Raw genomic sequence first — 22,501 nt, forward strand, 5'->3', positions numbered from 1 at the left:
TGTACCCCACCTTCATCTGTGCCTGTGAGTTTTCCAAAGCTGTGGAAATGGTGTAAAAAAAACGCAATAGACTGAATGCAAAAATATTGGATAAACTTATTTTTCTGAATAGAAATTTATAATAAACTCTGAGCCAAATGGGTAATATTACATTCACAGTACTTTCATTTTAATTTTCACTTAATGTCATTCACAATATCTTCTTGATGCATTCGCAATCATCCAGGAAAGTAAATCTCCAAAAGTTGAATCTGTTCATCTGGACGTAGCGTTTTGTGGGAGAAACGTTTCGTCACTCATCCAAGTGACTTCTTCAGTCTCAGCTGACTGCAGGTTTCCCCAACCTTATAAACAGTAAATTTGCATAATGACTGAAACCAGCCCACTGAAGGAACAATGGGCCGGGTCTCTGTGGCTTTTAAACCCCAAAACACGCTGCGCCAAAAACTGGTCCACCCCAAGGATCGGGTCCCCCAACACAAACAGAGTAACATAGTGTACGCTGTTAAGTGCCAGGAGGATTGTCAGGATTTATACATCGGGGAAACCAAACAACCTCTAGCGAAGCGGATGGCACAACACAGAAGAGCAACCTCATCAGGCCAGGACTCTGCAGTCTATTTACACCTACAGGCCAGTGGACACTCTTTCAATGATGAGGATGTACACATCCTGGACAGGGAAGAACGCTGGTTTGAGCGCGGAGTCAAGGAGGCCATTTACGTGAAAAGGGAAAGACCATCTCTGAATCGAGGAGGGGGCCTAAGGGTACATCTTTCGCCATCTTACAATGCTGTGATTGCAGCCATTCCCCAACTCTCTGTGAATGGTACTCATGGCCATTGATCAGTGTTCTTTGATCAGTGGGTTTTGGTCAGTGATTGTTGATCAATGGTCATGGGAATTTGCATAATTATGATTAAGGAACTGACCTCACAGCCCATTGTTCCTTCAGTGGGCTGGTTTCAGTCATTATGCAAATTTACTGTTTATTAGGGTTTGGGGAAACCTGCAGTCAGCTGAGACTGAAGAAGTCACTTGGATGAGTGACGAAACGTTTCTCCCACAAAACGCTACGTCCAGATGAACAGATTCAACTTTTGGAGTGGTCATTCACAATATATTTTAAAGATGTCTACAATATCTGCAATATAAAAGATATAAAATGATTCCATGGAAAGTACAATACCTTACAGTGTACAAGTATGACTAGGTCATTGAATCAGTGTCTGTTGTGAGTCTCAAGTCAGTTGCCTGCAATGATATTTAAGGTCCAGCAGGTGTCAGTATGGAGCAAAACAGCAACACTGTGTCGACACAGTATCGATACAGTTTGGGGAATGTGCTGAAACGCTTCACGAGGTCTCATCTACCCATCACTAATCTAATCCCTTCCTCTTTATTCAGTAACTCCTATATTTATTGTCCTTTAAGTTAACTTTCCCACATCTCATGCACACTTGGTGTAGGAGCCATTTTTCTTATGTGTGCCGCTAGGGGTCACCTTTTGTGTTTTACGATATGGTGTGTCTATGTGAACGTATTTGAGGTAGACGCACATAATTAGCGGCAGGGTCACAGTTGCCCTCACCCATGGAACTGGAACAGGCACAGGCAATGACTGGGCGTCCACCATCCCCAACTGAGAAGCAGGTACGGGTGCAGGGACAAATGGAGCCTCAATTACCCTGGGAACTGAAGCAGTGACCTCAGCCACCCCCACCCAAGGAACTGGTACGGGTGCAAGGGAAAGCTGGGCCCAAGCTGCCCTGGGAGCAGGAACAGGAGGTGGAGAGCGGAGCTCAGGAGCGGTAACAGTCACTGGGTAAACTAGGTTAATGGTGCCAAACACAGTACTAGCAATCAGAGACTTATGGCAGGCTGGTTTCAGCAACTCTGCTGTTCTTAAGCTTCCCGTGTTAGAATTAGCAGTCTTTGAGACAGTCTTTGTATAGACAGATTCAGGCTTAGCAAATTCTGGGTCAGTAACTCTCAGTTCAGAAGGAGTGATTACAGAAGCAGGTGTATTTTCACAGGCCGACCCAGCATAAACTGGCTGGTGGGCTGTGCAGTCCGGGGGTGTAACAATATCAACAACAGTCTCTTGAGGTGTAAACTCTGTGTTAACAGGGACTGGCACACAAGCATGGTGAACTGGTTTACATATAAATGATGGCGGAACACAAAACTCAACCTGATTCATTAGTTCTGAGGCACTAAGTCCAAACATTTTAGCCAGTTTAACTACGGCAGGTGCCACCTTCTTGCTATTAACGCTTCTCAGTTGTGGCACAGAAAAAACCACAACCTGAGAAACTGACAGAGCAACACTGGGAGTCACAGATACAGGAGCAGGTTTACTGGATTTCAGGAGAGCTGGTTTAAAGACTAAACTGTTCATAGCAGAGGAATGACTAACAGTCTCTGTGTTAATTGGCTCAGACAAAACACTAGGAGTAGACGTTAAATTGGCTTGCTCAGCAACACAGGTCTCATTCTCAGTAACTATTTGAGAAGCTGAGTGTGCAATGGCTGGTTGAGGAGTTGGCTGGGTAATACCAGAAATGTCAAAAGCCAAAACAGGTTGGAATATATAACAGTCACTAGAAGGAGCATCAGCTACTGAATACACAGTCCTAGATTGTTTATTCTCCTCAGCATGAACTGACTTATTTGGAACCGAAGGTTGTGGGATGTAGCTGGGCTCAGGCTGGTAAACCCCAGAATTTACAGGCTGAGGAGTTAAACAGTCCAACAGGGAAGCAATGCCAGCAACAATTTGCAGGTGAGTCTGGGGTGGCTCTTCATACCGGAGAGGCAGCTCCGGGCGGATGTGTATGGTGGAAACGAGGAAGTCCTGGATGACGGGGCGTAGCACGCCAAATAGCCAGGGGAGTCTGGAAACCGTGCTCTGCAACCGGATGGCTAATTCCTCCTGATATTCCTCCACAGGCAGCACTACCCACTCGCATTCTTCTGTCATGTTTCGGCTGTGTGGCAGGCAGGAATGGACCCAAATGCAAACTAAAGGGGGCAGAACTTAAACTCAAAAGCACAGCTTTATTGCTGGGAAACAGATCATACAAACAATACAAAACTAAACTGGGAAAAACTATTTATAAAGTGCACCAGGAGACACAGGGAGAATCACACACAGCTATGAGGGACAAGGCGACACAGAAGAGACGTGGACATAAATACACAGAGGGTTAACGAGGGAAGCGGGAGCACATGGGGAACACAGGTGACACTGATAATCATAACGAGACACGGCAGGAGTAAACACAACACTGACGTACACTGACGGGAGACTATCAAAGTAAAACAGGAAGTACACAGAGGCGCAGACCGGAGGGGAGGTGAGAACACGGGAAGAGCACAGACATAACGGGCTGGGGAAAACATGGAATAAAACACGAGGAGAAACAAGGCATGGGGACTCACAGATACGTGGAGGGAGACACAGGGGTAAAGACATGAGGGGAAATCTAATAAACTAAACTGAACAACCTAGGAACCATAGAATGAATAAAGAACAAAATACAAAAACAAGAAAACCAAGAACGCTGGGTCAAAATGACCCAGGACCATGACAACCCATCTATCAGTGTTGTGGTTACACTCATATATATATATCGATGTGCATGTACATGCCGAGGCATTATTGTAAATGTGTGAAAGGAGCTGTTAAGTGCACAAAATATGTGTTACACAGACATTCTTTTATTTTTAGATCGTTTGATTGTATTCTTCTCTGCGAGACTGAAGCCGCACATAATTAGCTTGTCAGGAATGGATCAATAATCAAAGATGTTTCAGCCCTGTTGGACCTCCACCCTGTCAAAAGTCTTCATGGGAGGAGACTCAAGATGGTGCTCATGGTAGATGATTCACTTCTGATGATGTCATCAGATTGGCCCCTAGGCTCGTAGTATGACCCTTGTTTCGTGATTCACCCATCTGTGCTTGTGTGTCTTCAGGTGTGTGGTCTGGACTGGAGATGATAGAGTGTTCTTCTTCAATCCCACAATCCATCTCTCTGTGTGGGAGAGACCGGGAGAGCTGATTGATCGAGACATCAGCCACATCATCGAGGACCCGCCCCACAAGAGAAAGAAGACCTTACCTTCAGGTCTGACCCTCACCTCTCTATCCTTCACCTGTGTTTCAACTGTCTCACTTCACGCTTTAACTGTGGATTTTATATCTTCATGACAGAAATCAGCTCTAGCTGTCAATCAACTGGTCTCCATAGGAATGATGAAGATGAAGATGATGACCTTAAACACAGCAACAAGAGGAACAGGTGAGTCTAAAAGATGCAGGAGGTGAAAGTTCTCAATGTTTTTGTTTATTTTGTTAGTAAAAGTAAAGATGTTGCTTTGCTGATGTCATCACCAACCTGTAGTCTCATTGGTTCTTTATTTTTAGAACAGAGGAGTCGATGTCTCTTGTTCCCCATCCAGGAGGGGTTCAGCTCCTCCCACTGGAACTCCGGATCGCTCACTTCAAGGAAATGATGCTGGAGAGAGGGGTAACATTAAACTCAACACACATGCTGTACACAAGCACTCATTGAAGTACAATTACACCTGAAGTACAAATGTTTCACTCAAAACTGGAAATACTGTGAAACTCTCAGGATACAGCAACATTTTACAGGTAAAAGAAGTGCATTCATTTTCCAAAAATACAAAGTTTTAGTCGTACAATCTCTTTGTTGATGAACACGCTGGAACCTTTGAACCTGCCACACTCACACATAGTCTGCATACAAGACACCAAGTCGTCAGCATACACTTGCTAACACTGAAACAGATTTGCTCGTTGAGCATCACTTTGACTGGTTGCTGGCAGATATTCCAGGCTGTGGGTTGCCTAGTTAACCGTACTAATATATTTAGTACCAGGTTGAACCTGGCTTCACCCGGGAATACCTGATGCTAGCGTGCAGCTAGCAGGCCGCACTCTGCTCTGCTGGGACAGGACAAGATACAGAGCACCCCCCTCTGCTCCAGTAAGAGCAAGGGGGGTGGGGGGGGGCTCTGTATCTACGTGCATGAAAGCTGGTGCATCAACGGGACAATTATAAACAGTCACTGCTCCCCGAACCTCTACAGAGAGAGCTAACAGTAGTGACCTTCACGTCTGTGTACATTCCACCCGATGCCAATGTAAACACGGCACTCTCCATCCTACTGAACATCATTAACGAACAGCAGCAAGCCTAACTGGACGGTGTTCACATAATTGCGGGTGACTTTAATAAGACCAACATAAAGACTGTACTCCCAAAGTTCTATCAGCATGTCAAATGTCCCACCATGGGAGAAAAAACTCTAGACCATGTTTACTCCAACATCAAGCATGCATATAGAGCCATACCCCTCCCCCACCTCGGCCAGTCCGACCACCTCTCCCTCCTGCTCTCCCCCAGCCTACACCCCCCTCAGGTGCAGTGCCAGACCCACCACAAAGACGGTTACAACCTGTCCTGAAAATGCTCTCTCCAAACTGCAGGACCTTCACACAGACAGACTGGGACATATTTGAACACCAGGACCTAGAAACTTTCACAGGATCAGCACTGGACTACATCAAGTTCTGTACTGCAAATGTGACAGTGGACAAAAGCATTCGGGTTTTCCCAAACCAAAAACCCTGGATGACCAGCGAGGTCCGCTCACTCCTCAAAGCCCGCGATGCCGCCTTCAGGTCAGGTGACAGAGCTCTGTACAAGGCTGCTCGAGCTGACCTGAAAAGGGGAAAAAGCCAAGACAGACCACAAAAGAAGGATAGAGTTCCACCTGTCCAGCAACAACACACAGGAGGTGTGGCAGGGAATACAAGACATCATCAACCACAGAAGCTGTGAAAACAGAAAACCTGAGTGTGCAGCTGGCAGAGGAAATAAACAGCTTCTTCGCCCGCTTTGAAACACCACAACAGCAGCACTCATCTGCCTCAGCCCTGCTCCCATCCTCATCCTCACCTGGTTCCTGCACCGCTCCATTCACTGTAATGGAGCACGATGTCAGACGTGTGCTCCTAGCAGTGAACCCCAGGAAGGCGGCCAGTCTAGACAGAGTACCTGGCAGGGTGCTAAGAGCATGTGTCCACCAGCTCACCCTCATCTTCACCAGACTCTTCAACCTCTCACTGGATCAGGCAGCCATCCCATCCTGTCTAAAATCAGCCACAATCATCCCAGTGCCAAACAAGTCTCCCATCACCAGCCTGAACGATTACCGCCCTGTGGCCCTCACACCGGTAATCATGAAATGCTTTGAGAGACTAGTCCTTCAGCACATCAAGGATTGCATCCTCCCAGAATTCGACCCCCTCCATACCGCGCAAACAGATCCACAGAAGACGCCATCGCCACAGCCCTCCAATCATCCCGGACATCCTCATCACCAAACTGGTCACTCTTGGCCTCCCTCCTCTCACATGTGCCTGGATAAAGGACTTTCTCACAAACCGGCCCCAGACTGTAAGACTCGGCCCTCATCTCTCCTCCACTCGCACACTGAGCACTGGCTCCCCACAGGGCTGTGTGCTGAGCCCCCTCCTGTATTCTCTCTACACCCACGACTGCAGTTTGACCCACAACAACAATCTCATCATCAAGTTTGCTGATGACACCACGGTAGTCGGACTCATCTCAAAGGGAGACGAGGCAGCCTACAGAGAGGAAGTCCTGAAGTTGGCAGCCTGGTGTTCAGAAAACAACCTGCACTGAACACTAAGAAAACCAAAGAGGTCATTGTCGACTTCAGGAGTCACAGCACTGACTTAGACCCCCTTTACATCAGCGGGGAGTGTGTGGAGAGGGTCCACACCTTCCGGTTCCTTGGTGTCCTCATCTCTGCTGACATCTCCTGGACAGACAACATCTCAGCGGTCATCAAGAAGGCCCAACAGCGGCTGCACTAAGGCGGACAGCGAGACTTCAGAGTGTAGTCAAGGCAGGACAGAAGATCATCAGCTGCCCTATAATTCAATTCAGTTTTATTTATATAGCGCCAAATCACAACAACAGTCGCCTCAAGGCACTTTATATTGTAAGGTAGACCCATTGACTGTAGAAAACATGGACGATGCCACAGCTCCCCAAAAATGAAGCCAAAACGTCTCTATCGCCCCCTGGTGTCTGGCTGCAGTATAGGTCATAAACCCCGCCTCCTCCATGTTAGCGGATGGGACTGGGGTCAGACTAAAATAAATTTTTTCTCCTTAGATAATTTTTTTCCAAAGATTCTTTCTTTTGTTATCAATAGTTCTCATCATGCTGATTGATGTCCAAGGGGTCTCCTTTCCCATAAGTTTGATTCTAATTCCTACCGCGGTGATGTTAAATTGGGGTGAAACGTCATCATAACAGCTTTGACTGACAGCTGCAGTCACGGAGAAAGTTGCGTATCTCTGTTCGGGAATAGCAGATAGAGCGTAGGCTCTGAGAGGCGGGCCAGCGTTTACGTTACGAAAACACGACCGAGTGTTTTAACCTGACAGCCTGAGGTGTTCTTCAGTAAACTGGACTACCCGACAGAAGGACCCGAGGCCCCGCTGCACTTTTTCGGTAAGTTAAACGTGTTTGTCAGCTACTCCGTAACCACCGTCCTTTGCTAGGTCATGAGACCTAGCTAGCTAAGATGAGCACTCGGCTATCAGGGTTCGTTTAGCTAATCTGTGCAGGTGAATGAATTTACTAAAGAAATCAAGAGAAACGTTCCGGGCTAATCAGTCACTAATTACTGTTACTGTACTTTTATTACAAGTATTATACTGTAAAAGCAACAGGCTGCACGCTGCTGCAGCTCCTGTGCAGAGCTGAATATTAAATATGTGCAAACAACAGCATGTTTTCAGTCTCTTGCCACATCTGTAAAGATAGTAACATCTTTTTTAAAAGCTTGTATTTCAGTAACTCCTCATTAATCAGGAAATATGGATTAAAGTACTGTAGTGTACTGTAATACTGAAAAAATGTAAGAGAAGAACTTCAGATCCTGAGTGTGTGAGGACAGAAGAATCAGCTTCATTTCAATTTTGAGGGATAAAATTTATATTTGAGTTTGATGGTTCTGTTCTCTTTGTGATTACAGGGGCTGCCCTCAGATTCAGACCTCAGCACCACCCAGTGACAGCAGACAGATCATCCATCATGTTAACTGCAAAATGAACTGATGAAAACAGTACAAAGGTTAAGGTACCACACGTGCTGTAGTGAAAGCTGCAGCTTTATTGATAAAGTTAAAGACAAAAAAACAAAAGGATTAATCACTCATGTAACAGTGTCACTATATATCAGCATTAACAGGACCTCTGTTTGGTGTTTCACAAAGCTGCTGATCTCAGACCTGCACAACTTCCGTTTTAAACACTTGATGTACTCAGCTGCATGAAGAGCATATGAGATTTTCTCTGACACAATTAAATAAAACCTGATGAAGGTCAAAGGTCATCACTTGTATGTTGAACTACAAACTTGTCAATTCTTTCACAGTTTTTTGCAGATAGTGTGTTATTTACCATAAAGTGATTCAGAGTTATTCATACCAGAGTAACCAGAGAGGATCATATATTTTTAAATATATAACTTTCTACAGGACTGAATATAATATCTTTATGTAAAAGTCTGGCGCCTCTGGGGAGTATCTGAGTATTTATAACATTACACAAACCAAAGGTCTCATCACAGTGTTCATGAAATGCTGGGTTTATCCATCTCCTGGATCGGGCCTACGGAGGAGTGCTGAAGATTTCCCTGTGAGGGAGCTGCTGGTGAAGATCATGAGTCCTGCTTGATCAATGCGATGAGCTTCAGTCTTCCTGGTGTTTCTTAAATGAAGCCTCTCTCAGTGGGTCAACAGAACATCTGGCACAGGACAGCTGTGATGAAAGAAAGGGAAGAAGTTTCTCCAAACCTCTACACCCAGGAAACCCAGCTTGGTCCTGATGGTCTCCCTCACTAGTTTCTCTCCAGGGTGAATGTAGCTGTTGATATAATATGGACTCTATTATTAAATGAAAAGGACAAATTAGACTACAATACTGAAACCTTCTGCTGATGTTTTTAAAGTCTCCATGTTACCAGGCTGTAGAGGGCTCTGAAGATTTAAACAGTTTTAGATCCATTACACTCACAGTCTTATGTTAAAATCTCAAAGGACAGCATTATATTTTTGATATTAACAGTAACTCTGGGCCTCTGTAGAGTGTGCAGATGATCTCATCGCTGTCTAAAAATGGATAACAAACATAAGAAGTGCTGAATCCTTCAATAACACAGACTATTAGAGTAGCAGGTGTGTAGCATCGCTAACTAGCTAGCAACAAGCCTCCAACACAGTGCGTATGCTAGCGGCTAATCTAGCAAACGAATTAACAACAAAGTGATTTTAGAACTATAAGATGATAAGCTGTGTGTCTTTTTTTATAACAGTGACATGGTTGTATTTACCTTAATTAAACGAGTCGTCAGTCGCGGTAAACCAGCAAAAAACTCGAGCAGCCGGGCTACGTAAAAAGTGTAGGGGGCGTGTTTGCGGTCATGTCCAGCGGGTGTGTGGGCCGAGCGTTACACAGTCGCTCCACCTCAAGTCACTACTGCGCAGACTCTGGCTCCAAATTTGCAAGATGGCAGCCTCCACAAGCGGGGTATTTTGGCTTCATTTTTGCACAATGGGAGGAGGCGGGGTCGCGTCGTCCATGTTTTCTACAGTCAATGGGTAGACCCTACAATAACACATACAGAGAATGTATTATTGTATTGTATATCCCCTCCCTGATGGACATTCATTCCTCCCGCTGCCTCAACAGAACAACAAATGTGAGTGAAGTTGGCCCCCCCCACCTTCTTCAAATCCAACAAAAGTGGTATCAAATGTTTGTGCTACGTTTGTGCTGGTTTGTGCTGCAAAAATTGTTGTTTGTGCTGCTTCTGTTTTAAAGATATTAATGAAAATGTAAAGGTCAAAAGGTCAACCAGCCCCCCCACATTACCCAAATCAAACAAAATTGATGTTAAACGTTTGTGCTGGTTTGTGCTGCAAAAATTTTCGTTTGTGCCGCTATCATTTTAAAGATATTAACAAAATTTCTAGAGGTCAACAGAGGTCAACCAGCCCCCCCACATTAATGGAATCAAACAAAATTGATGTCAAACATTTGTGCTGGTTTGTACTGCAAAAATTTTTGTTTGTCCTGCTATCATTTTAAAAATTTTAATAAAATAACGTCTTGATGCGTGCTTAATCATCCAGGTAAGTAAATCCCAAAAGGTTGATTCTGTTCATCTGGACATTTTCAGTTGGAGAAACGTTTCGTCACTCATCCAAGTGACTTCTTCAGTCTCAGCTGACTGCAGGTTTCCCCAACCTTATAAACACATGTGAGTGAAGTTGGCCCCCCTACCTTCTTCAAATCGAACAAAATTGATGTCAAACATTTGTCCTGCAAATTATTTTGTTTGTGCAGGTTATGTTTCCCTAATTTTATAAACAGTACATGTACAGTGAGAGAGAGATGTTACATCTGTCTTCACTTGCATCCCAGTCATAGAAGCGTTGGAGGTAGTTCATAAGAGATTACAGGATCACCCCAACCTCAGCAACAGGACCACTCTCAGCACTGATCAGTTGTGTTTGCTTTTGGAACTGTGTCTTAATTCCACCTATTTTGCATAAGGGTCAGTACTACAGGTAGAAACCTAGGTGTGCCATGGGTTCCCACAGGCCCCTGGTCAAAGTCACCAAACCAGTTCGTAAGCAGGTACAGGTGTGGCCAGAAGGGTCCTCAGAGGCACTGCAAGACTGCTTTTCCACCACAGGCTGCCACACATGACAACACCACAGACTTTCAGGAATATACAGAAACTGTCATTGCCTACATCCCAAAATGCATCGATGATGTCACAGAGACCAGGTGTCACGGGTTGCTTAGAGGATCCACTCGCAGGACTCCTGAGTAGCGTTTAAACAGAGACGGTTTATTTACAGATCTTCACCAAGTGTATGTACAGACAGTGCGGGGTTAGTGCTATATACAAGACGTGAGGGGCAGGGGTCCAGGGCTCCAGGGAAAACGGGGAAATCACACACGCGCTCAGTTCAACCTCTCTCTTCTCCACTAGCGACCAGTCACTCCTTCCACACTCCACATGGGGAAACACGGGGACGCGTCCGGGGAATCTAGGAACAAAGAAACACTCGTTAATCTCCAAAAGTTGAATCTGTTCATCTGGACGTAGCGTTTTGTGGGAGAAACGTTTCGTCACTCATCCAAGTGACTTCTTCAGTCTCAGCTGACTGCAGGTTTCCCCAAACCTTATAAACAGTACATTTGCATAATGACTGAAACCAGCCCACTGAAGGAACAGTGGGCACTCGTTAACACTCGTTAAGTCTCTGAGACAGAGGCACAGGAAACTTGAGCTAGACGTGTACTGACTAGAGCCTTCACAACAATCCAGCGTTGAACAGCTGATCTCCTCCTTCCGATATACCAGCTGGTCTGATGAGGCTCAGGTGTTCCCAATCCAGGAAGGCGTGGACCGAGGGCATGAAGCCGCCGTGAGTTCCGGCAAAACAGGGGAGAGAAGGAGAGAGGGGGAGAGAGAGAGAAAAAGAGAAGAGAAGGAGGGCTAGGAGTGGAGAGATTCTGATCAGCACCTTGCCGATCCTGCAGGTCGTGACACCAGGACTATCACTGTCCGGGCCAATCAGAAACCATGGCTCACAGGTCAGGTTTAAATGCTCCTAAGGTTGAAAAATGCAAGCCTTCAGAGCCGGGAATTAGGTGAGCCAAAGAACAGCAAGGGCAAACCTGTCACGTGGCATCAGCTACAGCAAAGCTTCAGCGACAGCAGAGATACTTGGAGGCAGTGGCAAGCAATACAAACCATCACAGACTACAAGCCCACTCTGCAGACCGTGGGGAACAAATCCCCAGACAGTGTGTGGAGATCCCTTGCCAAAATCAGTACACGCAAAGCTCCAGGTCCTGATAACATCCTTGGACGAGCAATGACGGACTATGCTGTGGAACTCACAAATGTTTTCACAGACATCTTTAACACATCACTAGGGTCAGGCCACCGTTCCCACATGCCTCAAAGCCTCCACCATCATTACTGTGCCCAAGAAGTCATCTACCTCCTGCTTTAAGGACTACCGTCCTGTCAAACTCACCTCCATCATTATGAAGTGCTTTGAACGGTTAGTCATGCGTCAAATCAAATTATCGCTTTCCCCCAACCTGGATCCATTTGAGTTCGCATACCGGTCAAAACGCTCAACCGATGATGGAATTTCAACTGCCCCTTACTCAGCCCTCACACATCTGAACACTAGAGACTCATATGTCAGAGTGATGTTCATAGACTTCAGTTCAGCCTTCAGCATCATCATTCCCCAGCAACTCATTCACAAACTGGATCTGCTGGGGATCAGCACCTTGCTGTATAACTGGCTGCCAGATTTCTTGACAGGAAGACAGCAGATAGTACGCTCGACAGCAACACCTCCAGCCCAAGAACACTGAATACGGGGGCTCCCCAAGGATGTGTGTTGAGCCCCCTTCTCTTCACTCTGCTGACCCATGATGAGATCTACTACAGGGGTGAAGTTAACCATCTGGCAGAGTGGTACAGCAACAACAACCTGTCCCTGAATGTGGAGAAGACCAACAGCGACTCTACTTCCTCTGCAAACTGAGAAGCACAAGAGATTCAACCCCCATTATGAGCACCTTCTACAGAGGCACAGTTGAGAGTATCCTCACCAGCTACATCACTGTGTGGTATGACTCCTGCACTGGGTTCTGCAGGAAAAAATGACAACTGGTAGTGAGAACAGCTGCACCTGCCTCATCTGGAAGGTCCTCTCCATTACAGGTGACTCCACTTATCCCTTCAGCAGCGTCTTCAGTTTGCTCACGAAGGATACTGAAGAGCCTCCGGGCCAGAACACACAGACTGAGAGACAGCTTCGTCCATCGGGCTGTCAGGATGCTGACCATCTCTGAATCGAGAAGGGGGGCCCAAGGGTACATCTTTCGCCATCCTACAATGCTGTGATTGTAGCCATTCCCCACTTTCTGTGAATGGTACTCATGACCATTGATCAGTAGGCTTTGATTAGTTGTCATTGATCAGTGGTCATAAGAATTTGCATACTAACAATCATGGAACTAACCCCCCAGCACATTGTTCATTCAGTGGTGCTAGTTTCCTTCACTATGCAAATGTACTGTTTATAAGGTTGGGGAAACCTGCAGTCAGCTGAGACTGAAGAAGTCACTTGGATGAGTGACGAAACGTTTCTCCAACTGAAAATGTCCAGATGAACAGAATCAACCTTTTGGGATTTACTTACCTGGATGATTAAGCACGCATCAAGATGTTATTTTATTAAAATTTTTAAAATGATAGCAGCACAAACGAAAATTTTTGCAGCACAAACCAGCACAAACGTTTGACATCAATTTTGTTTGATTTGGGTAATGTGGGGGGGCTGGTTGACCTTTTGACCTTTACCTTTTCATTAATATCTTTAAAACAGAAGCAGCACAAACAACAATTTTTGCAGCACAAACCAGCACAAATGTAGCACAGTTGATTGACACCCATTTTGTTTGATTTAATTAATGTGGGGGGGCTGGTTGACCTCTGATGACCTCTAGAAATTTTTATTAATATCTTTAAAATGATAGCAGCACAAAACGAAAATTTTTGCAGCACAAACCAGCACAAACGTAGCACAAACGTTTGATACCACTTTTGTTGGATTTGAAGAAGGTGGGGGGGCCAACTTCACTCACATGAACATCGTCAAGGACAGTCCCACCCTGGCTTTGACCTGTTCAGCCTGCTTCCCTCAGGGAAGCGTTACAGGTGCATCAGCACAAAGACCCACAGACTCAAGAACAGTTTCTTCCCAAAGGCCATGACCATCAGTCCCACCCTCTGATTTTTCCCCATGTCCATCTGTAAACCACCACTGTGCAATACTAAATTCTATGTGCAATGACCTGAACTGTATTTATTTACATATGTACTTTTTTCTTTTTTACACCGGATTGTATATTTGTAGATTTTATACATTTTTTTTCCTGTTGATACTGTTCATATTTATATAGTGCTGCAGAACTGTGCACCCCCCACACATGTTTGTACTGGGTTGAAGATGCTCTGTATCTCAATGTACAACTGTATAGTGACAATAAAAACATTCTATTCAATTCTATTCAATTTTCAATTCATTGCGTAGTAATGCAGATGATCATGGCAAAGAGTGGAGGCGAAGTGTGTTGCTCTTCCTCTGACTGCCGGTAACAAGCTGCAGGGGCGAAGGGTGGATTCAGGCTCTAAAATTGGGAAGAGTAGTTGAACCCCGAGACAGAAGCCATGACACCGTTTTTTCCTGAATGGTTTCACCACGTTTACTGTCTAAGGACGGCGCTAGCAAGCACTCTCTGCTTATGAACAAAAAAACAACAAAAAAACCAGCCCTTTCGTGTTGGTGGATAAATGCACCATGTCGACCAGTCAAAAAATGATATGGCAACATGACATTTGGTTGTTTAGGAAGAGGGGGAAGTTTTAGGAGTGACAGTGAGAGAGAGAGAGAGAAAGAGAGAGAGAAAGACAGCAGAAAAAGAGAGAGAGTGAGTTTTGAGATGTGAGAGATTTGTGACGTTTAGCGTGTTTGGAGTGTGTAGTTAATGTGTTGTCTTGTGTAGTTAGTGTGTAGTGTTGTGGATAGTTTTGTGTTGTGTGACAGAACAATGAGGCGACTGCTGTCTCCAGGTAGAAAACAGCAGTGATACACCTGCTGCTGTCAGACCTGCAGGTATCAGGCTGTGATGTTCTCCTTTATAGTGAACAGAATTTTTTGGAGTGGCACAAATAATTTGTGTGGCATCTTATTGAATGCAGAAAAGCTGATGGTTATGTCAATAGTTTGAAATGGTTATTTAAAAAAGGGTAAAAGGTAAATGGCTGCAAATAACTTTGTTGTTTGCAAAACTTGTGCATATGGTTTTACAATTGACAATTTATATTTGCATTTAAAGTTATAAAATATGATTCATTAAACATGTTTGTGGTTGTTACAGTAAAAAATATAACTTTTTCTACTCTGATTTTTGTTTTTTGTCTGATTTTAGATCAATTGTGTTAATACAGTATGTCAACATGAAAACATAACTGTACATTCAGACATGTGAGGTTGTGCTGAAAACAATGATACCAAACAAGACAAAGTAAATAGTTTTTAAAGGTGAAATGTAGAGATAAAATCAAAAGTAGTTAAAAATGGCCAATTATACCCTGGACCCCACAGGGTTAAACATTTTTAAGTAAGTAAGTAACGCAATAGTTACTTTTCAAGTAATTAATTACTTTTAGAATCTTGTAACTCAGTTACTAACTTAGTTACTTTTTTGAAGAATTAACTAGTAACTATAATTAAAGTAACTTGCCCAACACTGATTGTATCAGGTTTTGCTTCCCCTGTCTCGTTTGCCCTGATTTGCTCAGCTGTTTCCCTTCTGTCTCTCATTCACTGATTGCTCCCTCTGTGTCGTCTCCCTGAGTTTCTCCCTCCGTATCAACAGGTTTCAGGTCTGTTTTGTTAGTTCTCCCAGTATAGGTAATCCTTAGGTTCTGTTCATACACTCTCCTTTTCTGTTTCTACCATCATCCCACGCTGTGTGTTCCGTCCATCTGCCTGCCAGTTAAGTTTCTGTATTCCCAGTTTAGCCAGTTTTCTGTTTTTGTCATGTAGTAATAAATCTTTATTTTGAGTCTGCACTTTTGGGTCCATCATTCCTCCTATCCTGCCTGCACACAGCCCACAGATGACAGGAGCTGGATTTGGTGGATCAAACCCCCACCATCAGAAGAACAATGATCGATCTTCGTTCACTGAAAGACAGAATTGAACTTCATCACAGACACAATTCTCCAACTTAAAATTATGTTTTACGTGTATCTGTATTTGTATCTTTTTTGTATTTGTGTTTAAAATTGTTTCTTTTTCACCTCATGTTGGTTTAAAGATTACAAAAAAACTGTATAGATAGCATTATTGATCTTAGTCAATATGTGTAATGCACCTCCATATAAATTTGATTTATTAAGAGTCACCTTGTCAGAATAAATACAGATTGAACCATTAAATTTAAATATTGACCTGTGGCTCTCCTCAGGTGTCTGCATTCTCCACCTGGGAGAAGGAGCTTCATAAGATGGTATTTGACCCTCGATACCTGCTGCTGACTTCAGATCAGAGGAAACAGGTTTGGCAAATGAAAGATTACTTTCATTTCTAACATTTCCATGCAATGTCATGATGTCACGATGACATCAGTGTTACCTGTATGTGTCCAGGTGTTTGATCAGTTTGTGAAGAGCAGGATGAAGGATGAGTACAAAGAGAAGAGGAGTAAATTGCAGAAAGCCAGAGAAGAGTTCAAACAGCTGCTGGAGGAAGCAAAGATCACCAGCAGGTATTCCTCATTCATTATTCAGAGAAGCACTCTTAATTATTCAGCTATGTTCCTGTAAAATATGACCTCACCTCAACTGGCAGCTGTTTATTGACCAGTCGCTGGGACAAACTGAAGATGCAGATGAGGTATTTCTACCAGAATAAAATTCATCGGAGAATGATTCATAGCACCAAAAATTAGAGGACTAGGCTAATTCAGCTCCGGAAACAGAACAGTTTTTTTGTTTTTATAATTCAAATATTTATCAGATTTTGCATTTTATAACAACAAATACAACAACCAACAACAAGAAGCAAACAAACAAACAAAAACAACAACAACAAAAAACAAAAATCATCTGCAAAAGTTGTCACCTTTTCCTAATTTTTCGGTAAACAGAAAGCTCCACTCCACCCTATCAAAAGCCTTCTGTGCATCTAAAGATATAGCCAATACAGGATTTGTGTTATTTCTATTCAGCCACAGCAGGTGTTGTAATCTCATATTATCGGAAGCAGATCTATTCTTGAGAAACCCTACTTCATGTTTATGAATAATTTGTGGTAGTACAAGCCTCGTTGCTAAAACTGGATATAATTTTGCAATCCACATTGATTAAACTTATCGGTCTGTAATTAGCTGGATCAGTTAAATCCTTGTCGCCTTTTGGAATTAGTGATATTACTGCCTGTTTAAAAGTGGCAGGGAGCCGTCCATATGCGGGGCGATCGTGGCTCAAGAGTTGGGAGTTCGCCTTGTAATCGGAAGGTTGCCGGTTCGAGCCCCGGCTTAGACGGTCTTGGTCGTTGTGTCCTTGGGCAAGACACTTCACCCGTTGCCTACTGGTGGTGGTCAGAGGGCCCGGTGGCGCCAGTGTCCAGCAGCCTCGCCTCTGTCAGTGCGCCCCAGGGTGGCTGTGGCTACAATGTAGCTTGCCATCATCAGTGTGTGAATGTGTGTGTGAATGGGTGGATGACTGGTTGTGTAAAGCGCTATACAAATACAGGCCATTTACCGTTCAAAAGCTTCGTGTAATATTTCAGTTAAAAGTGGACACAGCAAATCTATAAATCTGTGATATAACTCTGCTGGGAAGCCATCTATTCCCAGTGACTTTCCAGCTTTCATTGCATGGATACCTTCCTTACTTCTACCTCAGTTAGGGGAGTTTCCAATTTGTCCCTATCCTCTTGTGATATTTTTGGTATTTTCATTTTATCAAAGAATGCATTTAGCTGATCCGTACTTGATCAAATATTTTAAAAATCATGTTGATCTCAGAAGAGGATGTAACTAATTTAGCATTGCCGTGATAACATTCTGATTGTCCATTTGCTTAAGTTGTCTGTCTAATAGCCTGCCTGTCTTCTCACCATTCTCATAACAATTAGTTTTAAGATGAAAGTGGGCATATTCCGCTTTTTTGTTATAAATTTCATGAAGGTTATACTTAAACTGACAAATCTCTTTCAATTCAGAATCAGAATCAGAATCAGAATCGTGTTTATTGGCCAAGTATATGTGCAGACACATATAAGGAATTTCGTTCCGGTAGGTGGTGGCTTTCAAGCACAGCAATGTAAATCACACACACACACACACACACACACACACACACACACACACACACACACACACACACACACACACACGTGTCTATATATACATTACACATGCATACACATACATACACAAAGCTGTGTAAACCAACTATAAATAACTAATCTAAACTTCTATACATAAAATACAGAAATGAAATGAGGTGGAATGAATACTACAGAATGTACATAAGGTGCAGTTGCAGTCTGGCAGTGGGAGCAGTGTGACAGGTCAACTGTTTAGAAGGGAGATGGCGAGGGGGAAGAAACTGTTCCTGTGTCGGGTGGTCCTGGTCTGCAGGCTTCTGTACCGTCTGCCAGAGGGCAGCAGGTCAAAAAGTCTGTGTCCAGGGTGTGAGGGGTCTGTGCTGATTTTCCCTGCCCGTTTCCTGGTTCTTGAGAGGTACAGATCCTGGATGGAGGGCAGGGGGACGCCGATGATCCTTTCTGCTGCCCGTACAGTCCACTGCACCATACCAGACTGTGATGGAGGAGCACAGGACAGACTCAATGACCGCAGTGTAGAACTGGATCAGCAGCTCCTGTGGAAGACTGTACTTCCCCAGGTGTCTCAGGAAGTACATCCTCTGCTGGGTCTTTTTGAGGATGGAGTTGATGTTGGTCTCCCACTTCAGGTTCTGGGAGATGGTGGTACCCAGGAACTTGAAGATCTTCACAGTCGACACAGGGCTGTCTGATATGATGAGGGGGGCAGAGTTGAGGGATGTCTCCTGAAGTCCACTGTCATCTCTACAGTTTTAAGAGTGTTCAGCTCCAGATTGTGCTGACTGCACCAGAGTACCAGCCGCTCAACTTCCTGCCGGTATGCAGACTCATCACCATCCTGAATGAGGCCAATGACAGTGGTGTCATCTGCAAACTTTAGGAGTTTAACAGCCGAGTTCTTGGAGGTGCAGTCATTAGTGTAGACTGCACCTTTATTATCATCAAATTTTTCTGCTACTTTTTTCCCCCCAATTTACCTGTATTTTCCCCCAAAATTCGTATCTTTTCCTTATTTTCTTTGTTTTTCTTAGAACAATAACCTATACACTTTCCATGAATAAATGCCTTCAAAGCATCCCGTGCAGTCGCCAGCCTGTCCGTAGATCCAACGTTCACCTCTAAGAGATATCTTATATCCTCTTTTAGGGTTGATGCAAATTTTTCGTCCTGCAATATGCTTGAGTTTAGTCTCCACCTACCCGTTCTGTTCTTTTCAACATTTAGATTTATGTGCAATTCTACCGGCGGGTGGTCTGTTAAAGGGATCACACCTATGTTATAGTTTATTTCTAAATCTAATTATTTCTGAATACATAATCAGAATAAACTAGAACATAAGATCGTAATAATAAACAAAACGCTGGGTCAAATGACCCAGGACCATGACAGTTTCTGGGTGTGAGCCGCTTCTTCTGTTGGACGGTGGTACATGTCATGCAGGGGCCTGTACTTTGGTGATGTTGTTTTTTTCTGCTCCTCTTCTTTCTCAGGTTTCTGCCGCCTGAGGTAATCACTAAGCAAACTGTGGTTCTGACACAACTATCTACAAGCCACACATGTCATATCAGTTGAATGTTTTAACACAGCTATACTGAAATGTATAAATAATCTCTGGGCACATGAAGGACATAACAGTCATAAACCCTGTGAGACGTATTCACCATAGAGCGGGCAGGATACAGCACTAAGATTCACTTTCCCCCAGAATCCTTCAAGTTTCATGTTTCATAGTTTTACTCTCGCCATAACATAAATGATTTAAAGCATCTAAAATTTATTAAGCAATTTATACATTCAGCTCAGTTTAATGCTTTTGGTTCCTCATTCCTTATTGAGGTTCTCTTATTTTCAAATAAAATACATTTTCATGTAATTATGTTTGAGTCAAAAAAGGCTGCCATCAGAATTCCTGTTTCCACCGCTCAGATAAAAATATAAATTTTCCTGTTTTGTTTTTCTTCTCCAGAACAACTTTCAAGGAGTTTTGTGTTCGTTATCGGGATGACCAGCGATTCAGCATTCTCACCAGGAAGAAGGAACAGGAAGTACTCTTTAGCCATTACATCACAGCCTTAAAGAAACGAGAGAAAGAGAACAGAACCAGACTGAGGAAGATGAGATGAGAACATGTCTAAAAAGAACCTTACAGAACCATCTACAACCTTTATAGAACACTTTTAGGTCCTTCAAATCTTCAGAAAGCCTTCCGGGAACTCCTGTCTCACTGCACTCATGCTTCCTGATTCCTGGTTTTAGACTCTCATGTTTTGTTTAACAAAGTGAACCAGGACTATCAAACTGTCTGTGGTTTTGTTGGACAAACCTGAATGGGACCAGAACCATCATTCTCGGTAGATTCGCATGGTTCTAGACTTTGTTTTGTAAATTGTCAGGTCAGTATGAACCTGAAACAACATTTGACCATTTTCTAGGGTAAACTGCACTTCGTCATCTGGATCTGCTGGACTGGATTTAATTCATAGTCTCATTCATCCTAACTGACAGAAACGAAAACCAGAGCACAAAAACAAATGTTGTCCATCTGTCTGACTGTTTCTTTGTCCTGTAAAGACCATTCATTCAATCAAACTTGATCAACACTGCAGCTTCCTAGACTTAAAAATGGACCATAATAACAGATTAAAAACAATAACAAGTAGATAAAAGACCATAAACAAAGAGATTAGTGAATAAACACATTTTAAGCCAGAAGGGCACTCTGAGGGCAGATAACTGTGTAAAGACAAATACTGAACTACTCTACAGACAAACTCAGAAAACCCAAACTTCATCTGTGTAATCTGAGAAACAAACAAAAAAACCAAAAAGGAATGAATACATGAGCTCTTTAGAGGCTCTACCTCCTCTGTAAAGGTAAGCACGAATGTAAAAACAATGAGAACAGTGAGCCACAATCCTCTGACCTTTCATATGTAAAGGGAAAAATGTGGATGATATGATAAATATCATCCACAAATATCAGCGAGTTTAGTCAGGTCCTGATAAGTGGAGTGCTTCTAGGAACCAGACTCAGCAACCCTGAAGACTTGGTGTCAGGTACCACAAGGAACCTTAGAGGTCACATCCAGGCCCATGGAGTCCTGCTGTGCAGTGTGCTGGTCTTTGGATTCTTGGTCTGTAGAGTCCACGTTTTGTGGAGTCCAGGACTGCAAAACCCATGTCTATGGGATTAATGTTTATGGAGTCTACGTCTATGAAGATCTGACCTTGGTGGCTCTCAGCTTTTGCAGGTGTTTCTAATAGTGTGTTTTCTCTTAAGTGTGTGTTTACGGTGTGATCCCTTAACTTCAGTTTGTGTTTGATTTCTGGAAACAAACCCATAGACCCCATTAAGAAATCTGAATTTTACAAGTTTTCCAGAATTTTTTCTCAGCTGCTGTAGAAAATGGCAAACTAGGAAACTTGACAGTTTGATTGGCCATTTGATGTACTCTGGGAGTTGAAGGGGATGTTGGTGTAGCTCCTTCAGTTTCTCAAAACGCCACCTGATTACTAACCAAGAGTGAAATTATCAAGGGCTCAAAATGTCATAAACAGGAAGTGACAACCCTTCTCAACAGATCACATGATGTTAAACTGCGCTTTGGGACTATTTGCCACTGACTTGAAGTCTTCCAGACTCTCTGCTCACACAGTAGATAAAACACAATAATGATCAATGTTTTTTCTTTAGGCGGTATGATTAATAAAATTGTTAGTAATAATTTTACACTGTAAGATTAAAAATAAATCATTCTGCATTCCTTTAACATCTTTATTTCTGGCAAGGTCAGTTCTTTCTTACAAATCTTTGTATACATTTTTACATTTTTTCAGGGTTCTTGTCGTTACTTGATACTTCTTGTCACAGCACTATAAACTGTATGTAATTTTCTGTCTGTAAAAATGCTGAATTACAAAAATGTCCGTGTGAATCCCTCATGGTGATCTGATGTCACCGTCTTAGTAACAAAACACTTCAACACCTGAGTGCAGAGACCCCAGGAACAGGAACAGGAAGCACCTGCTCACACTGTTGGCCCTGAGGACTTGGCCAGCAGAGAGACAGTCCCTCAACCACCATATGTGCACCTGTTGGTGAGCAGCTCAGCTGACTCACATGTCCTTTCTGAACAGTTTCACCTGACCCAGCTTCATTTATAAAGTGTGCTTCTGTTTGTGGTCAACAAACAAACAAACAAAACCTATTTGATGTAATCCCTGCCCTCACCAGTGGGCACGGTGAGCTGTCGTTGGGCAGGCTTTGTGTCCCGATGTACTGATTGGGTGGTTTTTTTGTCTTCTCATTGGATGATGTCTGTGTTGAAATGATCTGTGTGTTCTGATGTTTCATTGGCTGTTGGTCCTGCCGTGTTTTAAATTAAACTGTCAAAATTAAA

At 43.5% G+C, this 22,501-nt stretch overlaps 1 protein-coding gene across 3 annotated transcripts in view; it reads left to right on the plus strand.

Moving 5' to 3' along the window:
- tcerg1l (transcription elongation regulator 1 like) overlaps positions 1–22,501 on the plus strand; it is a 91,737-nt gene extending 69,236 nt beyond the window's left edge. For all 3 annotated transcript variants that reach the window (XM_019362418.2, XM_019362420.2, XM_019362419.2), the window contains exons 11-16: positions 3,981–4,132; positions 4,219–4,306; positions 4,432–4,534; positions 16,216–16,305; positions 16,397–16,515; positions 20,068–22,501. In XM_019362418.2, coding sequence (XP_019217963.1) covers positions 3,981–4,132; positions 4,219–4,306; positions 4,432–4,534; positions 16,216–16,305; positions 16,397–16,515; positions 20,068–20,224 — 709 coding nt within the window. In that variant the 3' untranslated portion in view covers positions 20,225–22,501. The remainder of the gene's footprint in view (positions 1–3,980; positions 4,133–4,218; positions 4,307–4,431; positions 4,535–16,215; positions 16,306–16,396; positions 16,516–20,067) is intronic.

The sequence above is a fragment of the Oreochromis niloticus genome, linkage group LG8 (assembly GCF_001858045.2).
Source record: "Oreochromis niloticus isolate F11D_XX linkage group LG8, O_niloticus_UMD_NMBU, whole genome shotgun sequence".
NCBI classification, from domain to species: domain Eukaryota; kingdom Metazoa; phylum Chordata; class Actinopteri; order Cichliformes; family Cichlidae; genus Oreochromis; species Oreochromis niloticus.